Genomic DNA, 16943 nt, shown 5'->3' on the forward strand with positions numbered 1-16943 from the left:
TATATAACTTATCATAAATAAATAAATAAAAACTTAAAGTTCTTTGGTAAATATTATGGCAAGGAAATATAGCAGTTGGAAATATTAGTCCGAGCTGCATTCTGTGAATTTGAAAGTAGATGCCGTGTAGTTTCGTGAAAACAAGTGCACAAACTACCTAAGGCACCTTAACGCATTCCGTTCTTTCCTACTTTAACAGTTCTCGTACGTAAATTTCTCAAATAAGATATTAAGGTATCGGGCAACAACCTAGATTTAATTTTACTACCTCTTTATCATCACATCCTACAACTTCAAATCAACCCTGTTTTACCCATCTACCTTACCTTCCACACGCACCAACATCTACCCAAATACATTATCCTAGGCTGCGGTTAACTTACAATTACGCTAGTATATCGATTCTCATTCAGATTACCAACATTTAGAAGAAGAATCTCCAAAGCTTCTGACTCCTCTTCACTACCGTGATAATACCTACACGTTAGATACACACTTCCTTCCTTCCCTCCTCACACTTCTAGAGGCTTAAGGCATCCCTCATCAACACACCCTACAATCAGTACTACTATCCATCACCATCCATCACCATGGCATCAAAAGCAACATCCATCAAGGATGCTCAGTTCACCGCTCGAGACATGGAGATTCTAGGAATAGCTTGGCAGTGCTTTGAGGTAGCTCCCAAGGTAAGACCGAAACCACCTTTCCACCTTCACCTATCAAAAACTCCTCAAATATTTTATGCTACCAATCATATACCTGCTATCTTGAGACCTTCGTCTTGAAACTTTAACTTACACCTCGTGATTTCCTTTATAAAACTATATGGCCAAGATCTTGGCAGTTACTAACCATGTTTCCGTATTTCTAGATCAACTGGGACAAGCTCGCTAAGCTTGCGCCTTTCAAGAACGCCTCAACTGCTCGCGCTTGTTTCGGACCTATCAAGAAAAAGCTCGCCTTGGCCTCAGGAGAATCGACAACGGCCAACACCAGCGAGCCTAGCACGCCCACCAAAGGCGGCAAGAAGCGCAAGGCCGACAGCGAGAAGACCCCTGGTTCCGGCAAGAAGACCAAGACCTCTAGAAAGGCCCTTCCTAAGTTTAAGGAAGATGGTAGCGAAGATGAAGACGAAACCAATGCCAAGATCAAAGCCGATATCAAGGCTCAAGAAGCAGAAGAGGATGAGGAAGGTGCTAATGCCCTGGTGTAATCGCATCAACACAGGTAATAATGCATTTATTAGCCAGACCTCATATGCTATCACGATGACTCGACAATGAAGGTCTGCCTTCCTTCTTCATCTTCGGATAGTACACTCATTTCAACTATCGTTGACTCTTGCTTACACACATCGACGTTGATCTTCCGTTTCCATTTTCCGACGACTTGCTTGATGCGATATAGCACCCTCTCTCGTCACCCGATATATGAATAGACGACATCGTGGAGGAATTTCGATGGGTTATCATGATATGAATGCGCGATGAATTATTTCGTTTGAATTGCACTAGGTTAGATAGCTGATCTATAGGCAGCCAAATTTCAACGTCTGATTTATAATCGTACCAAGTAATGACCATACCAAGTGAATACCAAGAAAATACCAAGTAATTTTTAAAGTAGCTAAGCTTTGAACTTACATAAATATTTCTTAATATTTCTTAAACGTTGAAATGATATTGGTGTCTGGGTAGGTAGGTTAGGTATTTATTAGGTAACTCCAATTCTATACATGCAGCCATTCTACCCACTGCGGCTCGCGTGGTACATTAACATCTCCACTGCATGACTTCGCGAGGGGTCTGGATCTCGCGTTTCGGTGGGCTGCAGACGCATGGCTGATTTAGGGTTTATCTATTCTATATGTACACCTGCATCTTATGAAATATGTGAGACCATTAAACCTTTTTTTCGGTTTATCATTGAGAAAGTTTATTTAAGCGGAAAGGTTCTTTACTATTTTTCACTTCTTCTTTCCTCTTATTTCTTTAAAATTATAAGATGGTAAGCACAGCACATACATATATCGGTTAAGAAGAAGTTGCTACCTTTTGAGATGAAATGATACTAAGAAGTTACATCTCAATGCTCCCTCCTACATGTATGGAACTTCCCCCCCGCTGTACCCACTTCTTGTCCTACGGGACCCTTGGAATAGTACAAAAGTACTTTGGTGTCATTCTTTTTATCAATGAACCAATTAAATAAATGTTATTTTTTTCCCTTCCTACTTCATCTTGCATATCGTTCATCATGTCTCCAATATCCCCCATATCATTTCTACTATTAGCAGTTCCAGTTGTATGCATAATGTAGATCACCTAGCCTTCTTCTACTCTGCATTCTCCCAGTTTTCTCGTTGATCTGTTGGTCTTTAAAGCCAATTAGATTGCTCTAGTGATAATCTCTTATTATCTTGTCTGCCTCTCTGCCTCTCTGCCTGTTACGTCGCAAACGCACTACGGCTGGATCGTAAACGAAAGTTCAGTTCCTCTTAACAATCTCATAATTCTAGCCTGCAAAAGTCGAAAGTAGTAGGCATTTGCCTCATTTGACGTTCCTAGGCTAGTTAGTATCTAATAATTGAAGTCAAAAAGTATGTCGTCTTCATCACGACCTCCTTCTATTACGACTGGTCGACCCTATCCTCACGACCATGCTCCACCGACTCCGAGTGGCCTTCGTCATAGTCGCACCGTCTCATCCTCTTCAATGAGTGACGATTTGGAAGGCATAAATCCTGCAGGACCTAGCACGCGCCACGATCAATCTCATGACGACACTAACGAGACCACTTCTCTCCTCCACCACGAACGCCCACACGATGGCCCTTGCGACCACGGTACATTCTCTCCTCGTGTATCTAGCCCGCCACCAAAAGCCGGTAATATTGATGGTGAGATAGGGTCTGTGGCGGATTCGGATGGCTCTGCACCGTCTAGCGAGACGCAGCTTAAGAGTTGGAGAAAAACATTTTCGAGTAGGGTAAAGAGCAAAAAGATGACGGATTCTAGTACATTGGCACAGCAACATGGCGTCAAGGACTCGTGGGTGATGTATTTGTCATACTATGTGCCCTTCCTCATATGGATCAAGCAGTATAAGTGGTCGTGGTTGAAAGGCGATTTTACGGCCGCTATCACCATTGCGTCTATGTACCTCCCTATGGCTCTTTCGTACGCTGATAACCTGGCACATGTTCCTCCGATCAATGGCCTATATGCCTTCGCCATCAACCCCTTCATATATGCGCTACTGGGAAGTTGTCCGCTGATGGTGGTCGGGCCAGAGGCAGCTGGTTCCCTACTTATCGGATCTATTGTTAAGAATAGTATCGATCTCGGAGGGGGCGACGACGACAATGCCATTCTACAAGCTCAGGTGGCTGGTGTGGCTGTCGGCATAGCTGGCGCAACCGTCTTCTTTATGGGTGTATTTCGTTTGGGATTTCTTGATAGCGTCTTGAGCCGACCATTCCTACGAGGCTTCATTTCCGCCATTGGCGTGGTTATCTTTATCGACCAATTAATTCCCGTCTTAGGACTTAACCATGCAGCTAAAACAGCGCCGGGAGTTACGCACGGAAGCACTGTGCAGAAGCTTGAGTTCGTACTCACACACCTTGGCGACAGACACAACCTTACTGCTATTGTCGGTATTGTGGGGTTTGTTGTCATTATGGTGTTACGGTAAGTTTAGGATTGCTCTGCTGTCTTTAGAATTTAATTCGGCTGATCATATGCGTAGGGAGGCTAAGAGGCGCTTGCAACCACGATACCCAGGGGTAGCATATTTCCCTGATAGACTCATTGTGGTTGTATTCTCTGCACTCATGGCTTGGCATCTGGGCTGGGAACAGAGTGGTGTTCCAGTGTTAGGCAAAGTCGAAGCAGCGTCCGGCCACGTCTTCACTTTTCATAACCCTTTCCAATTATCGCACATGTCCCACATCCGAGAGGCTATGGGCACGTCCTTCTTGGATTGGCATGCTTGGTTTCTTCGAGTCCTCGGTTGCGGCCAAGAGTCTGGGAGGCGAAGAAATCGTCGAAGGGATGCAATTGAGTCCTAATCGAGAACTTGTAGCTCTCGGAGCAGCTAACCTTGTTGGTGCGTGTTTTATGGCCATTCCGGCATTTGGAGGTTACGGTCGAAGCAAGGTCAATAAGAGTACAGGCGGGAAGAGTCCCATGAGTTCCCTTATACTCAGCGTCCTTACTGTCATATGTATCTTATTCCTCTTGCCGTGGTTCTATTACCTTCCTGTGAGTGACCCGCCCTCATACTCCATTCGTTGGCCTCCCTTGAGCTTTTGCGACAAGTGCTCTTTATGTTGAACGCCAAACTAACTACGATGCAGAAACCCGTCCTATCTGCTCTGATCATGGCAGTTGCCTGGTCTTTAATCGAAGAAGCGCCGCATGACATATCATTTTTCCTACGAATCAAGGGCTGGACTGAGCTTGCCCTTATGGCTGTCATCCTAGCCGTCACAGTCTTCTTTTCTCTCAATCTAGGCATTGCGATTGGCATTGGCCTGTCGCTTTTGCAAGTCATTCGTCATGCAACACGCCCTCGTATACAAATTCTGGGTAGGATCCCCAACAGTGATCGCTTCGCTAATGCCGAAGAACACCCGCAGGATCTCGAGTTTGTAGAGGGATGTCTGATTGTGAAGATTCCCGAACCCTTGACGTTTGCAAATACAGGTGAATTGAAGAATAGACTGCGACGGCTCGAGCTGTACGGTACGGGAAATGCACATCCAGCGTTGCCGCGTCTTCGTCCACAGGCCAGTAACAAAATGTCATCTTTGATATCCACGGAGTCACCTCAATGGATGGTTCTGGTACTCAGGTACTAGAGGAGATAGTACGCAATTATCGAGACCGGGGCGTCAGGGTATTCTTCAGCCGACCCGTGAGCCGACAGAACGAAGTGTGGCAATTGATGGAACGAAGCGGCATTGTCGAACTCGTTGGGTGGTAGACACCGCTTCGTTGACGACGTAGGAGAAGCCATACGCATGACTGAAGTAGAAGATTTTGAAGAAACAGGCGCTTGCGCGGCTGCGAGCGATATTCTCTCTTAGATCAAGAGTGGGGCACGCTTCTTGAGGGATGAAGTCAATGCCAATGCCTCGATACGAATTGTCGGTTACTAGTGTACCATCTACGTACCTTTGAGAACATCCCGGATACTGTTCCCGATCGGCGATATATGACAATCCCCTCTCAGCATATACCCCTACCGAATAGTAGGAGGTAGCCAATCATCCCGGACCAGTTGCAGGCCGGCCCTGGATTCGGAAACAGCCAGTTCACGATAAATATTGCATAGCACTTTAAAGCATTCAAAAGCATTCGAAGGTGGCGTTTTGGATATTCAGATTTGTAGAAAAGCATAAGGAGGATCCTGCTTGATTATTTTATGTTAACGTTAGCCACGAGCCACAGGTCCTTATGAGCTTTAATGCCGTGAGACGATGATGTGTGACACTGGCTACAGATTTAGATTGAACTTGCTCTACTCGGCATCATACTCTATAGCCGCCCAGAGAGACATTGATAGGGTAGTAGGTGAAGGTATTGTAGCTATGCTTAATAGTATCTAGCATCAAATATTATACATTACTTTCTGTATCATAGAACTCCCGTATCCACCTCGATATTACACTGCGTTACAAAACTGATTTAGGAGACCAATTTCCCCTCTACTTTTACAGTTATGGGATCACAATCGACCGCTTGGGGAATTGGGTTATCATCCGAAGTAGGAGTTTCATGACATTCTAACGAAAGAAGCGCGCTGCCAACTGCTAGAAGCGTACTTCTATAAGGGGTTAAATCTCCGTTAGTAAATTAATCCCTGAAATCAATTTGATGCCGTTACTTACTCATTCCCGTCATCATCCTCACAATCCCACTGCTGCTCAATAGATACTTCATTCGACCGCCTATCAAACTTAAACCCAGTCTTCGGATACGCTTCGGGCGGAATCAAGTCATCGCGGTAGTTAATCGGACACGGGAACCGCGTTTTCGGATTGATCAGATCCGGGTTATTCGGAAACGCGGCAACCGAGTCGTTAACGCCTTGGCAATTGATCAGATAATCAATCGCCGCGTTATACAAGTCGTAATTGATACTTGCTACCGTTGTTCCGATGATCCACGGGTTGCCGGCTTGCATCCGAGCGCCGAATTTGAATTCTCGTACTTCCCATTCGCTGAAATCGTATGCTGCTGCGCAGTCGGCTTTCGGTAGGCGATGCGCGACTTCGGGGTACGCTGCGATGGTCATGTTATCCCCTTCGGTGCCTGTGAAATGGCCCTCGGGCGTGTCGACGAGCCCGATTTGTAGTCGTCCGTCGCCCGTCGCGAGAACGTTTGCGAGGCGGTTGTGCGGGTCTGTTTCGGTGTCGCCGCGGTCGCATATGTACGTGTGGTTGACGCTGAGGTAGTCGTTGGACGAGAAATCGAAAGAGACGGCGAATCTCGGGTCCGAGGTATTATCTTTATCGCCGTCGCATGATGTCCATCCGCTATTGTCGTCGCCCTTGCGCGTCCCGTGGCACGGCGCTGCGTACCCGCTGAAATTGGCTTGGAGCTCGAAGGTGAAGACTTCGGTGCTGTCGTTGTATGTTGTGCTATGCCAGTTCCGGATCAAGAAGTGCTTGTATCCGTCTTGTGTGCAGGGCGGATAGATGGTGTTTGGATTCTGCCTTTTGGTCTGGATGGAAGAGGCTGCGGCGGCGGCGGCGCACCGCCAGGAGAGTAGTGCGATGAGCCCTGGTGCCTTCTTCATTGTTCTCTTGGGTAGCCAATATCGTTTTTCTCTCTCTAGACATGTAAATTCTTGTCTACTACATACGTATCTAAGCCATAGGCGGCTTGGGATCCTATCTTATGCATCCATCGTATATATCGTTGATGCGGAGCTTGCACATCGAATACTCCATGAGGAATTAGTAAAGATGGCATTTAGCCTCAACTTACCTTTTCGCTTATATCATTTATATCTATCCAGATGTGGTATTTTGACTCCGGCTATTTCTGCGAAATAAGATATGATACTTGACTGTTTTTTTTACCGTTATAATGTACGAGTAGTGCTACGTCAAAGATATACGTAAGTCTATCGAGGATATAAACTGTCGTATAGTCTGCGAATTTGTTGTCTCTCTTTGTTAGATGGCATCGGGCTTGATCCTCCAAAAGTCTCCATTTCTAAAGACGTCATATGATATAAATTATTCCTTCGCCCTCGTCTGATCACCTAAGGCATTGCCGGAAATGGAACTGGTTGATTTAATAAGGAAGTCTTCCCATGAGGCGCATTCCGAGAATATTATCAGTCGTACCTATCCGCTAGATTGATCGGAGAATATAAGAATAAAACAAAGTCCGGTTCTGGGGACGTTTGGTCGTACTCATCGTGGGGCTTATGGTGGCGTAGTTAAGTAACAGCCGTTTTTCTATTGAGGTGCGATTTGCGCTGATTACTCCCGAATTCTCCAAATTCCTGCAGGAGGTCACAGAATGGTTCTAGAAGTGAACAGGGGTTAAGAAAAGATGTATCAGCTTTTATGTTCTATTTATCTTATCAGATGTTTTTGTCTCATGATAGTTTGAGGCTCATACCGTTAATAATTACAAATAGGAAGGGATCCTACTATTACCTAAGATCATGTCAGCCTTACCTTAGGTATCCTTTAAAGTCTGCCTTGTGCGAATGTAATCTAAATAGTGCTCCCATATATGCCTGATTCCATATACAGCAATTACACATTTGTACTCGGTCAGACACCCGAGTGTAACCTTGGTCGAAACAGAAAGGTGATCTTCCGATATATTGCTAAGTTTTGTAGGGTCTCATCTTGGGACGAATTACTTATACCTGCTCGCTTTGATTTTAACAAGAATTCCTGTTTGAGATTGTATATGCAATATACCCAATATACCTTTCCAGTCACGCCCAAGCGCCAACCTACTGAAGAATATTATAGATCAAGTTTCAACTATATATATTACAAGATAGAACGGAACTTTGTTTTAGTTACATAATGATAATTCCGTAGTCTAGGGCCCTGGTAACCTATAGTCTAATAACAGATGTTCAGAATCACAATAAGCGGCATCTGATTCTAATTACCTGTTGTAAGTTGAATATATATAACACAGCTTAAATGATAATTGGAAACACTTAAAAACTATGAATAATATGTATGAGGTAAGGCCTACATACCTAAGCATACCATACTATAAATAGGGAGGAGGAGTGTCTTCAAATACACACAAGTGTCTGATATATCAGTTTCTATTAGGCCACTGTAGAAAATATTGCACATTTACTGTTCTACTAGCTGTAGCTCCCGTCCACCGAGGGAGGACATAGCCACCCTAAATGTGACTCTAGTGTTACATAGTATGAGGCATTTTCTTCATATACTTTGTTTATGCTATTTCCCTCACTCTGGGCATGAAGCAACTCCGAGGCCTGTTAATTGTTGCTCTATAATTCGAACATTCTTCACAACTCAACTCGATACCGTGTAATTATTTAATATTCAAGACAAACCGACAGTCGTATTTAAATGCATATATATATACCTCTTTGGGTTTTATTTGATATCTCAAGTAGAATCAACCCGCGTATTTGTTAGATCTCTCCACCTCTGCCTCGGCTTGCCCACTTGAGTACATATAATGAGGCTGTGTATGGTAGTGTAGGACTAGATTAATCCGAAAGCTGTCTTATATCTATTAGGGTGTTAGTTTCGTAATATGCTCACCATCAAACTGGAAGGATATGTCATCAATTATACCGAAATCGATCAGCAGTCGCTTATAAGTATTTTATGTTAGAAAATATGCTAGGTAAAACGCTCCTTTTCGTCCCAAGGCAGTATTTATACGTCTTTCTCGGGGGATAGGGTTACTTTATCAATATTAGGTCCTATGACTGTTGAATTTGTTCTCACTTATTCTTAATGTGTAAAGTACTTAACCTAAGGTAACTGATGGCAAGATCTTTCGCATAAATCGTGATAGGAATCGATATGTCATTATCTCTTAGTACCGCCGTTTCTATATTGATTTAATGTAGTGATAATATGGATCCCTTACAAGTAGCTTTCATAAGGCTTAATAATTAAAGTTGTTTGATATCTAGTATATTGAAGTCTTCCTTGTCAGTTTATGACTTTGTTCGGTATGGTTCGATGAAGCGATTTTCGTACCGAGCTTCTTATGCCTCCCGAGTCTGCCTTGCGAGGAGGACCATATCTTAACCGACACAAGATAACCCCTTGAGTTCGTGAATCACAAGCTGCATTCTCACTTGCCCGATTAGTAGCGTGCCGTAGGGGATGTCTTACGATGCATCACATCGTAATTTAAGCAACATGCTGTTGTGATAGCTACTAATTCCTAGAATGACAAGAATTCCGACACGCCTGTTGTTAGACTATTGAATCAACTTGGACAACTCTAGACTGGCGCTGACGAGATATTGGGATGGGAAAAGGCTTAGCTTTTTCAGTGACGACTTGAGTATACTACCCACTCTGTCTATAAAGTCTAATGCCCGTATAGCCACTCTGTGCTGGCTTGTACTTGATTAGGAATCTACGTGGTTTATATTGAGTGGTACATAGGGGCCACTAATACTTATCAAGTCACTCGATCACTTTATAGACTCCACTAATAAGATATTCAGAGTTGACGATTGATGCATTAGGTAGAGAGCAAAATACAGTCACAGACCATACGGATCGTGCATTGCTTAGATTTTGTTCCAAGGAGCCACTTGGTCACGAAAACAAGATTCATCCAAAATTTGCGATGATAAGGAAATAGTTGTATGCGTCATGTCGAATAGATCATCTAAGCCAAGTGTTAATGCCAGGCTTGGTATTGTTTGTCTAAAAGCTAGGCATTCTTAGTTGCTACATGTAAGTTGACTCCGCCCTTTTGTTGGCGTGTCAGGTTATCAATCATCAACTAAAGCAAGGGAACGTGTTCGTGACGATACCTAAAGAAAGTAGTAAGATTAATCAAACCACGTATCTTTCTTACGGCTTAATGTTAAATTATTATTTGGAGATAGTTTAAGTTCGGTATATTTGGTATTGCCGGTTTGTTAGTGAGTATAATTAACATGGTTTTCCACGTGTAATTGGTTAAAGGCGAATTTCGCTCATGAATCGCGATATTGTTTGAAGAAACTACCTAGACCATGTACCATGATCCATGGATCCGGTTTTTAAATTCAAATCACACTAGGAGTAATGCCAATAAACAGATAGAATATATGTTAAGTCTGCGTATCGCCCAACTTTTAATTGGTCAAAGCGGTATCTAACATCTACACAGCCTCACTCGGCCCCCTCTTGGCATAAGGGAGGGAACGTCAGAAATTTCTCCTCTCTCTTCATAATGTAGTTAATCCATCAAACTGTTGTATTGATATTTTATTATTTTATTAATCACTACATAGAAGCGGAGGTTGCATGCATGTCTATGTACATAGTACTACCATGTTTTAGATGTTGTGATCTTGTCGCCAATACCACTAATTCCTACACTTCGTTGCTAAACCGTCATAGTCAGTCTGTCTTTGAGGGGATAGGAAGCGCCTTTTTATCTTCAAGCAAAAGCGGCCTCCAACACAGCATTTTGCCTCTTACTGCGTCATTTGCCTAACATAGCCTTCCTTATTACACCTTCAAGACAGATTTGATAACTGCGCCCGAGTCTAGATGATACCTTAAACATATGAACAGACTCAACATTTAAAAGAGTCGCGTCTTTTCCCCCCAACGCGTACTATCTATCTATTAAGCAACCTAGCCTAGTATATCATAACCCATAACCAAGATCAAGCTGCGGTCTGCATTACGACGGGCCCACCATCCTGCCCATCTAAGTTACCAAAATATTGGTACCTTTAATCCGACACTTTCGCCATCGCATTACTCCGCTTTGCACAGCCTGGCCAAGAGTCCTGGCTATCTAGGATAGCTTGCTACGCAGTTTAGTTTGGGGCAACATTACCACGACACCCTTTCTTTTGGCCTCGGTAAAAGTGGAAATTCTATACGGTGAGCCTTGACAGTGTCAGCATGTGCCTTCTCTAGGCCTCACTTCACCTCATAGCCAGCCGTTTAGTTTTATTTGGTTCTTATATCATACCCCCTCACCGACCACCGGCTTGTTCTTGAAAGCCTACATGATCATCATACTTCATCATATCTAAATATCTATTGCCATCTTAACCCATGATATACCTCATATTTATTCATCTATTAAGATAAAACTAGCAGCTATACATTTTCATAGTCATGGCGGGCAATAGTTTAGCGCCGCCAACGCTGGCGATCGATACACGAACGCGTCCGAGGAGCGATACTAATGAAACCAGAGTGGTGACGCCTGCTGGTTCCTTTGTCTCTAATATTTCGAACATATCGAATCCTTTTCTAACGCCAGCTCACTCTAATCCTTTCCAAACACCAGTCCCATCCGACTGTGGAGCAAGTGTGTTATCAGTAGACCCCGAGGCAGCTCTCCGTCCAGATCCCGGCTCGGAGGCGGATTTCCAGGTCGAAAATAACCCGTTTGCTTTTAGCCCGGGTCAGTTAAACAAACTTCAAAATCCAAAATCTTTACCCGCATTTCAGGCGCTGGGCGGCATCTCCGGAATAGCACGCGGCCTACAATCCGATATTAACGCTGGTCTGAGCCTCGACGAGGCAACAGTACGAACATCCATTACGTTTGAGCAGGCCGTGCGGAGGACGTCAGATAAATTTATAGAGACACCGGAGCGGACACCTCAACCCGGATCAGACTCCTTTGTTGACCGAGCAAGAGTCTTTGGCAAGAATATTTTACCAGCGAAGAAAGCCACACCGATATGGGTACTCATGTGGAATGCCTACAACGACCGGGTTATCATATTATTAACAGTAGCCGCTGTAATATCGCTGGCACTTGGCCTTTACGAAACTTTCGGGACGACCCCTGAACCAGGAGGACCACCATCTGTGGACTGGGTTGAAGGCGTCGCAATCATCATCGCTATACTTATCGTCACGCTAGTAGGATCACTCAATGACTGGCAAAAGGAACGTGCTTTCGTCAGACTTAACGCTAAGAAAGATGACCGCGAGATTAAAGTTGTTCGGTCTGGGAAGTCATTTATGATTAATGTTCACGACGTCCTGGTTGGAGATGTTCTACATCTCGAGCCCGGTGATCTTGTCCCCGTCGACGGAATTTATATTAACGGCAACGACTTAAAGTGCGATGAATCTTCAGCGACAGGTGAATCTGACGCTATCAAAAAGACACCGGGTGGGCAGGTTATGGAAATACTGGAATCAGGCGCCAATCAAAAAGGTCTCGACCCCTTTATTATTTCAGGGTCTAAGGTGCTTGAAGGCGTTGGCACATTCCTCTGCACTTCTGTCGGTGTACATTCCAGCTTCGGCAAGATCATGATGTCTGTCCGAACAGATATCGAAGCAACTCCTCTTCAGAAGAAACTCGAAAGACTCGCCGTTGCTATTGCAAAACTAGGCAGTACAGCAGCTGGTCTTCTCTTCTTCGTCCTACTATTTCGTTTCCTTGGCGGCCTCTCAACGGACGAGCGTTCTAGCTCAGGGAAGGCCTCCGCTTTCTTGGACATCCTGATCGTAGCCGTAACTATTATTGTTGTGGCTGTACCTGAAGGTTTACCTCTGGCGGTTACCTTGGCGTTGGCCTTCGCCACAACTAGATTGTTGAAGGAAAACAACCTTGTCCGTGTGTTACGCGCCTGTGAGACGATGGGCAACGCCACCGCAATTTGTTCTGATAAGACGGGAACATTAACAACCAACAAAATGACAGTTGTCGCAGGAACATTTGGCCAATCAAACTTTGCCAAATCCGAAAACGAGAAACCAGGTATTCAGAGCGTCTCCCAATGGGCGGCCGGCCTTAGTCAAAAAACCAAGGACGCTATTGTACAATCAGTGGCTATCAACTCCACTGCATTTGAGGGCGAGGAAGATGGTCAATTCGCTTTTATTGGCTCCAAGACTGAGACGGCACTGCTTCAGCTAGCAAGGGACCACCTTGCGATGCAATCATTGGCTGAGGCCCGCAACAATGAACAGGTTATTCAAATGATGCCTTTCGACTCATCCAAGAAGTGCATGGGCGCAGTCATCAAGCTACGAGACAATTCTGGATACAGGCTCTTGGTGAAGGGAGCTTCGGAAATCCTCCTAAACTATTGCAGCGCGAAGGCAGATGTTCAGTCTCTTGCTACAAGCGACCTTTCAAATAGCGATCGCGATGGCATAATATCTATTATTGATTCTTATGCCAAAGATCGTTAGGACCATCGCATCGTATACAAGGATTTTGAGAGTTGGCCACCTGTCGACGCCGAGATTGAAGATGGCCATGTAAATTCGCTCAATACTAAAGAACTTGGTTTGGTTTGGCTGGTGGTATCCAGGATCCCGTAAGACCGGGTCCCCGAAGCTGTTCGAAAAGCTCAACTTGCTGGTGTTGTCGTTCGCATGGTCACTGAGACAACGCTGTAACCGCTCAGGCCATCGCAGCTGAATGTGGTATTTACACCGATGGCCTTATCATGGAAGGTCCTGATTTCAGGAACTCAGCCAGGATGAGATGGATGCCAAATTACCCAAGTTACAAGTACTTGCACGCTCGTCGCCTGAAGACAAGAGGATTCTGGTCGCGAGACTCAAGGCTCTTGGAGAAACGGTAGCTGTTACCGGAGATGGCACCAACGATGCTCCAGCTCTCAAGACTGCTGATGTCGGTTTTTCTATGGGCATCTGCGGAACTGAGGTGGCTAAGGAGGCTTCGGAAATTGTACTGATGGATGACAACTTCGCTTCTATTCTTACTGCTCTCAAATGGGGACGAGCAGTTAACGACTCCGTTCAGAAGTTCCTTCAGGTAAGTTTCAGGTCAACATGATACAAACAACTATTTGTATACGATACTAATCATCTTCTAGTTTCAAATTACTGTCAATATCACAGCAGTCCTCCTCGCCTTCATATCTGCCGTTGCCGACCCCGACATGCATTCCGTACTCACTGCCGTGCAATTACTCTGGGTGAACCTCATCATGGATACCTTTGCAGCTCTCGCACTCGCAACGGACCCTCCGACTGAAAAGATCCTCGACCGCAAACCCCAACCGAAGAGCGCACCCCTCATCACAACCAATATGTGGAAAATGATCGTAGGACAGGCAATTTACCAACTTATCATCACATTAATTCTACACTTCGCCGGCGCTTCCATCCTAGGCTATGACCCTGATAACCAAACTCAGAAGACGGAGCTCAACACTATGGTCTTCAACACGTTCGTATGGATGCAAATATTCAACGAGTTTAACAACCGACGCCTGGATAACAAGTTCAACATCTTCGAAGGTGTGCTTCGCAACAAAATTCTTCATTGTAATCAACATCATTATGGTTGGTGCTCAGATCGCCATTGTCTTTGTGGGAGGTGCTGCGTTCGAGATCACTGCTATCAACGGCGTGCAATGGGCTATCTGCCTGGTGGCAGCAGCCATTTCGCTCCCGTGGGCTATCGTTATACGACTATTCCCAGACGCTCTATTCGCCAGGATCACCGAGATCGTAACCGCACCTGTCGTCGCCGTATATAAGTTTTTGGCTAGATTCTTTGCCAAGATCGGTTCCGTGTTTAGCAGGATGTGGAAGTCGAAGAAGACAGAGTCCTCATCGGAAGAAAAACAAGAAAATAATATAACTAAAGAGAAAGAGGCAGCTCCCGAGATCGTGGTTTCTGATGGCGTTCTAGCGAATAACAACCCGGAGATACAAATAATAGAGGATCTAGAACAGGGGCGAAGATAAAATATATATATATATATGTATGGTTTTTATTTGTATATTAGATAGAGCATATGACATTTAGCGATGAGATTTGGATTCATATTAATGCATTTACGCAATTAAGCGGATGAACTTGCAATAGGGATATTGATTTAAGTATGGTGAACGAGATCTAGTAGATGAGAATGCGCTGTAGGGTTAGCAAGTATTTATTGCCAGAAGGGACATAGTTGAGATTATAGATCTTAGATATAGAAAAAAAACATTTAGAAAAATTAGAAAAAAGAAGGCAGTTCTCTAGTCTTTCGCCTTTTCAGCCCATACATATGCCCACTCTCAACTATATACCTTAGGTATATATGAAATAAGGATGCTATCAACTCTGACACTTATATTGCTACTAACTATCTAAGATAATCTTCATCTGCTCTTAGTACCAAATCACCTTAAAACGTCTTCAGACATGTTAGCTCTCAAGTTCAAAAGATGTTGATAGTCAGTCTCATGTAATTGTAATTTAATTTCTGGACTAGGTCAGGTAGGTTTTTAAGCAGCACCATATTTATTATACGGCATTAAGCGTCCTTCTACTACTTACATTCCATCTATATTTAATCGCTTCATTCCTTCAGAATCATCCCATTCAAATAATTTAAACTGTTATAAGTAGACCTAAATATTACTTTCTGAAAACATACAATGCTTACCACATGTTTCGTAAACCGGACGTGATTAAGCTTTCTGGTATTTATGTTCAATTAGATTCATACCTGAGGGATAAATGTACATGTAGTTAGGTACTAAGTCATCCAGTTTGAAATCCGCATGGGCACGTGTAGTCTGGCGGCTGGTGACAGAATTTATTGTGCCCGAGCTTTCATGTTAGCATCGTACCTACGTACCTCCAGCAAGTGCGCACCTCATATTGAAGGTACCAACTCGGAAGTAAATCAAAATTCTGTATTTACCAGGCAATCAGTACCTAAATCACTCCGATACGTACCTTAGGTACATACTTCTTTTTTTTTTCTCCCACCAAAATCTAAATCAACAGATCTTGGTACGTACCTAGGTACCTTTGCTAGATCTAGATCAATTAATCTGCGATCAAAATCTGGGGAACCCTGCTCTAGAGAAGAAAAATACTATTTTTGGAAAGTGGGTCGCATGATTAACCAATCATTGCACAGCTACACAAACAAATTACATAATCAGACTAACCTGCCCAACTGTCAGAATTAATGACACAACAACTTCTTGTATTACACAATCATACCTACCTATTACTGAGTCACGGCTTTACAATAGATATCACAGTGAGCTGCTTAGATAGTTGAAGTATATAATGATCAAATATCAAGTTCAAAAATATATTGGTTAAAGTCATACTAAAAATTAGCCCGGGTCCCTCGTGACTGATAACCCAGTGTTGGGATGAAAGGCTATAGTAATATTATGTTGCATTTTAGATAGAAATTAATATTTCTCTTGATTCCGAAATATAAGTCAATAATTGTTTAGCGGTAAATTTTAGCTTTCCTATAAAAATTCTTTTTAATTAAATCAAGCTAAGAATTCAACAAATCTCTCCTGAGGCAACAACCCCCCCTCAGGTGGAATAATTACACCTGTAAAGTGATCGTTTACAGATGTTGATTAGCTGTTGTTGCGTACCTTCAACAAAGCTACAGCCTTATCAGTAAGAGATGCACGGACAGTATGTGTAAAACTGTAGTGACGACCCGCCTAAGATGTGTTGAGTGTTTGATCCAACTCACGATACCTGAGGTACATATGAAAATTCTAACATCGTACCTTCCTCTTTCCTAATTCTAAAATTGATTTGTTGCCAACCTAAGTACCAATGTTACTACTATTCTCACAATCACCGGCGCAAACTTTCTCTATTTAATTCTACAGACCTTCAACCCAAACTGAACTTTTTTCTCTTCCTTCTTTTCTTTCTTCTACAAGTGCAACAATTGTTATCATCCTCGTACTCGTTTTCGTCTTCGACTTTGACTTCGACTTCGACTTC

General features: G+C 43.6%; 5 protein-coding genes across 5 annotated transcripts; 4 read left to right on the forward strand and 1 right to left on the reverse strand.

Moving 5' to 3' along the window:
• Positions 1–590: 590 nt before the first annotated feature.
• On the forward strand, positions 591–1216 carry GL218_09248 (uncharacterized protein; the record flags this gene model as incomplete). The annotated part of the gene is made up of 2 exons (XM_033586075.1): positions 591–689; positions 875–1216. The coding sequence occupies 2 exons, from the start codon at positions 591–593 to the stop codon at positions 1214–1216; spliced, it is 441 nt and encodes a 146-aa protein (XP_033439820.1).
• A 1502-nt stretch (positions 1217–2718) lies between these two features.
• On the forward strand, positions 2719–4075 carry GL218_09249 (uncharacterized protein; the record flags this gene model as incomplete). Its single annotated transcript, XM_033586076.1, has 2 exons — positions 2719–3695; positions 3754–4075. 2 exons carry the CDS (start codon positions 2719–2721, stop codon positions 4073–4075), a joined length of 1299 nt encoding a protein of 432 aa, XP_033439819.1.
• Positions 4076–5895: 1820 nt separating this feature from the next.
• Positions 5896–6810, reverse strand: GL218_09250 (uncharacterized protein; the record flags this gene model as incomplete). Its single annotated transcript, XM_033586077.1, has 1 exon — positions 5896–6810. One exon carries the CDS (start codon positions 6808–6810, stop codon positions 5896–5898), a length of 915 nt encoding a protein of 304 aa, XP_033439791.1.
• Positions 6811–11347: 4537 nt separating this feature from the next.
• Positions 11348–13393, forward strand: GL218_09251 (Calcium-transporting ATPase 2; the record flags this gene model as incomplete). Its single annotated transcript, XM_033586078.1, has 1 exon — positions 11348–13393. One exon carries the CDS (start codon positions 11348–11350, stop codon positions 13391–13393), a length of 2046 nt encoding a protein of 681 aa, XP_033439792.1.
• Positions 13394–13691: 298 nt separating this feature from the next.
• GL218_09252 (Calcium-transporting ATPase 2) lies at positions 13692–14926 on the forward strand (the record flags this gene model as incomplete). The annotated part of the gene is made up of 3 exons (XM_033586079.1): positions 13692–13985; positions 14047–14402; positions 14458–14926. 3 exons carry the CDS (start codon positions 13692–13694, stop codon positions 14924–14926), a joined length of 1119 nt encoding a protein of 372 aa, XP_033439789.1.
• Between the last annotated feature and the right edge of the window lie 2017 nt (positions 14927–16943).

Source organism: Daldinia childiae, assembly GCF_008694065.1.
Source record: "Daldinia childiae strain JS-1345 chromosome Unknown Scaffold17, whole genome shotgun sequence".
NCBI classification, from domain to species: Eukaryota; Fungi; Ascomycota; class Sordariomycetes; order Xylariales; family Hypoxylaceae; genus Daldinia; species Daldinia childiae.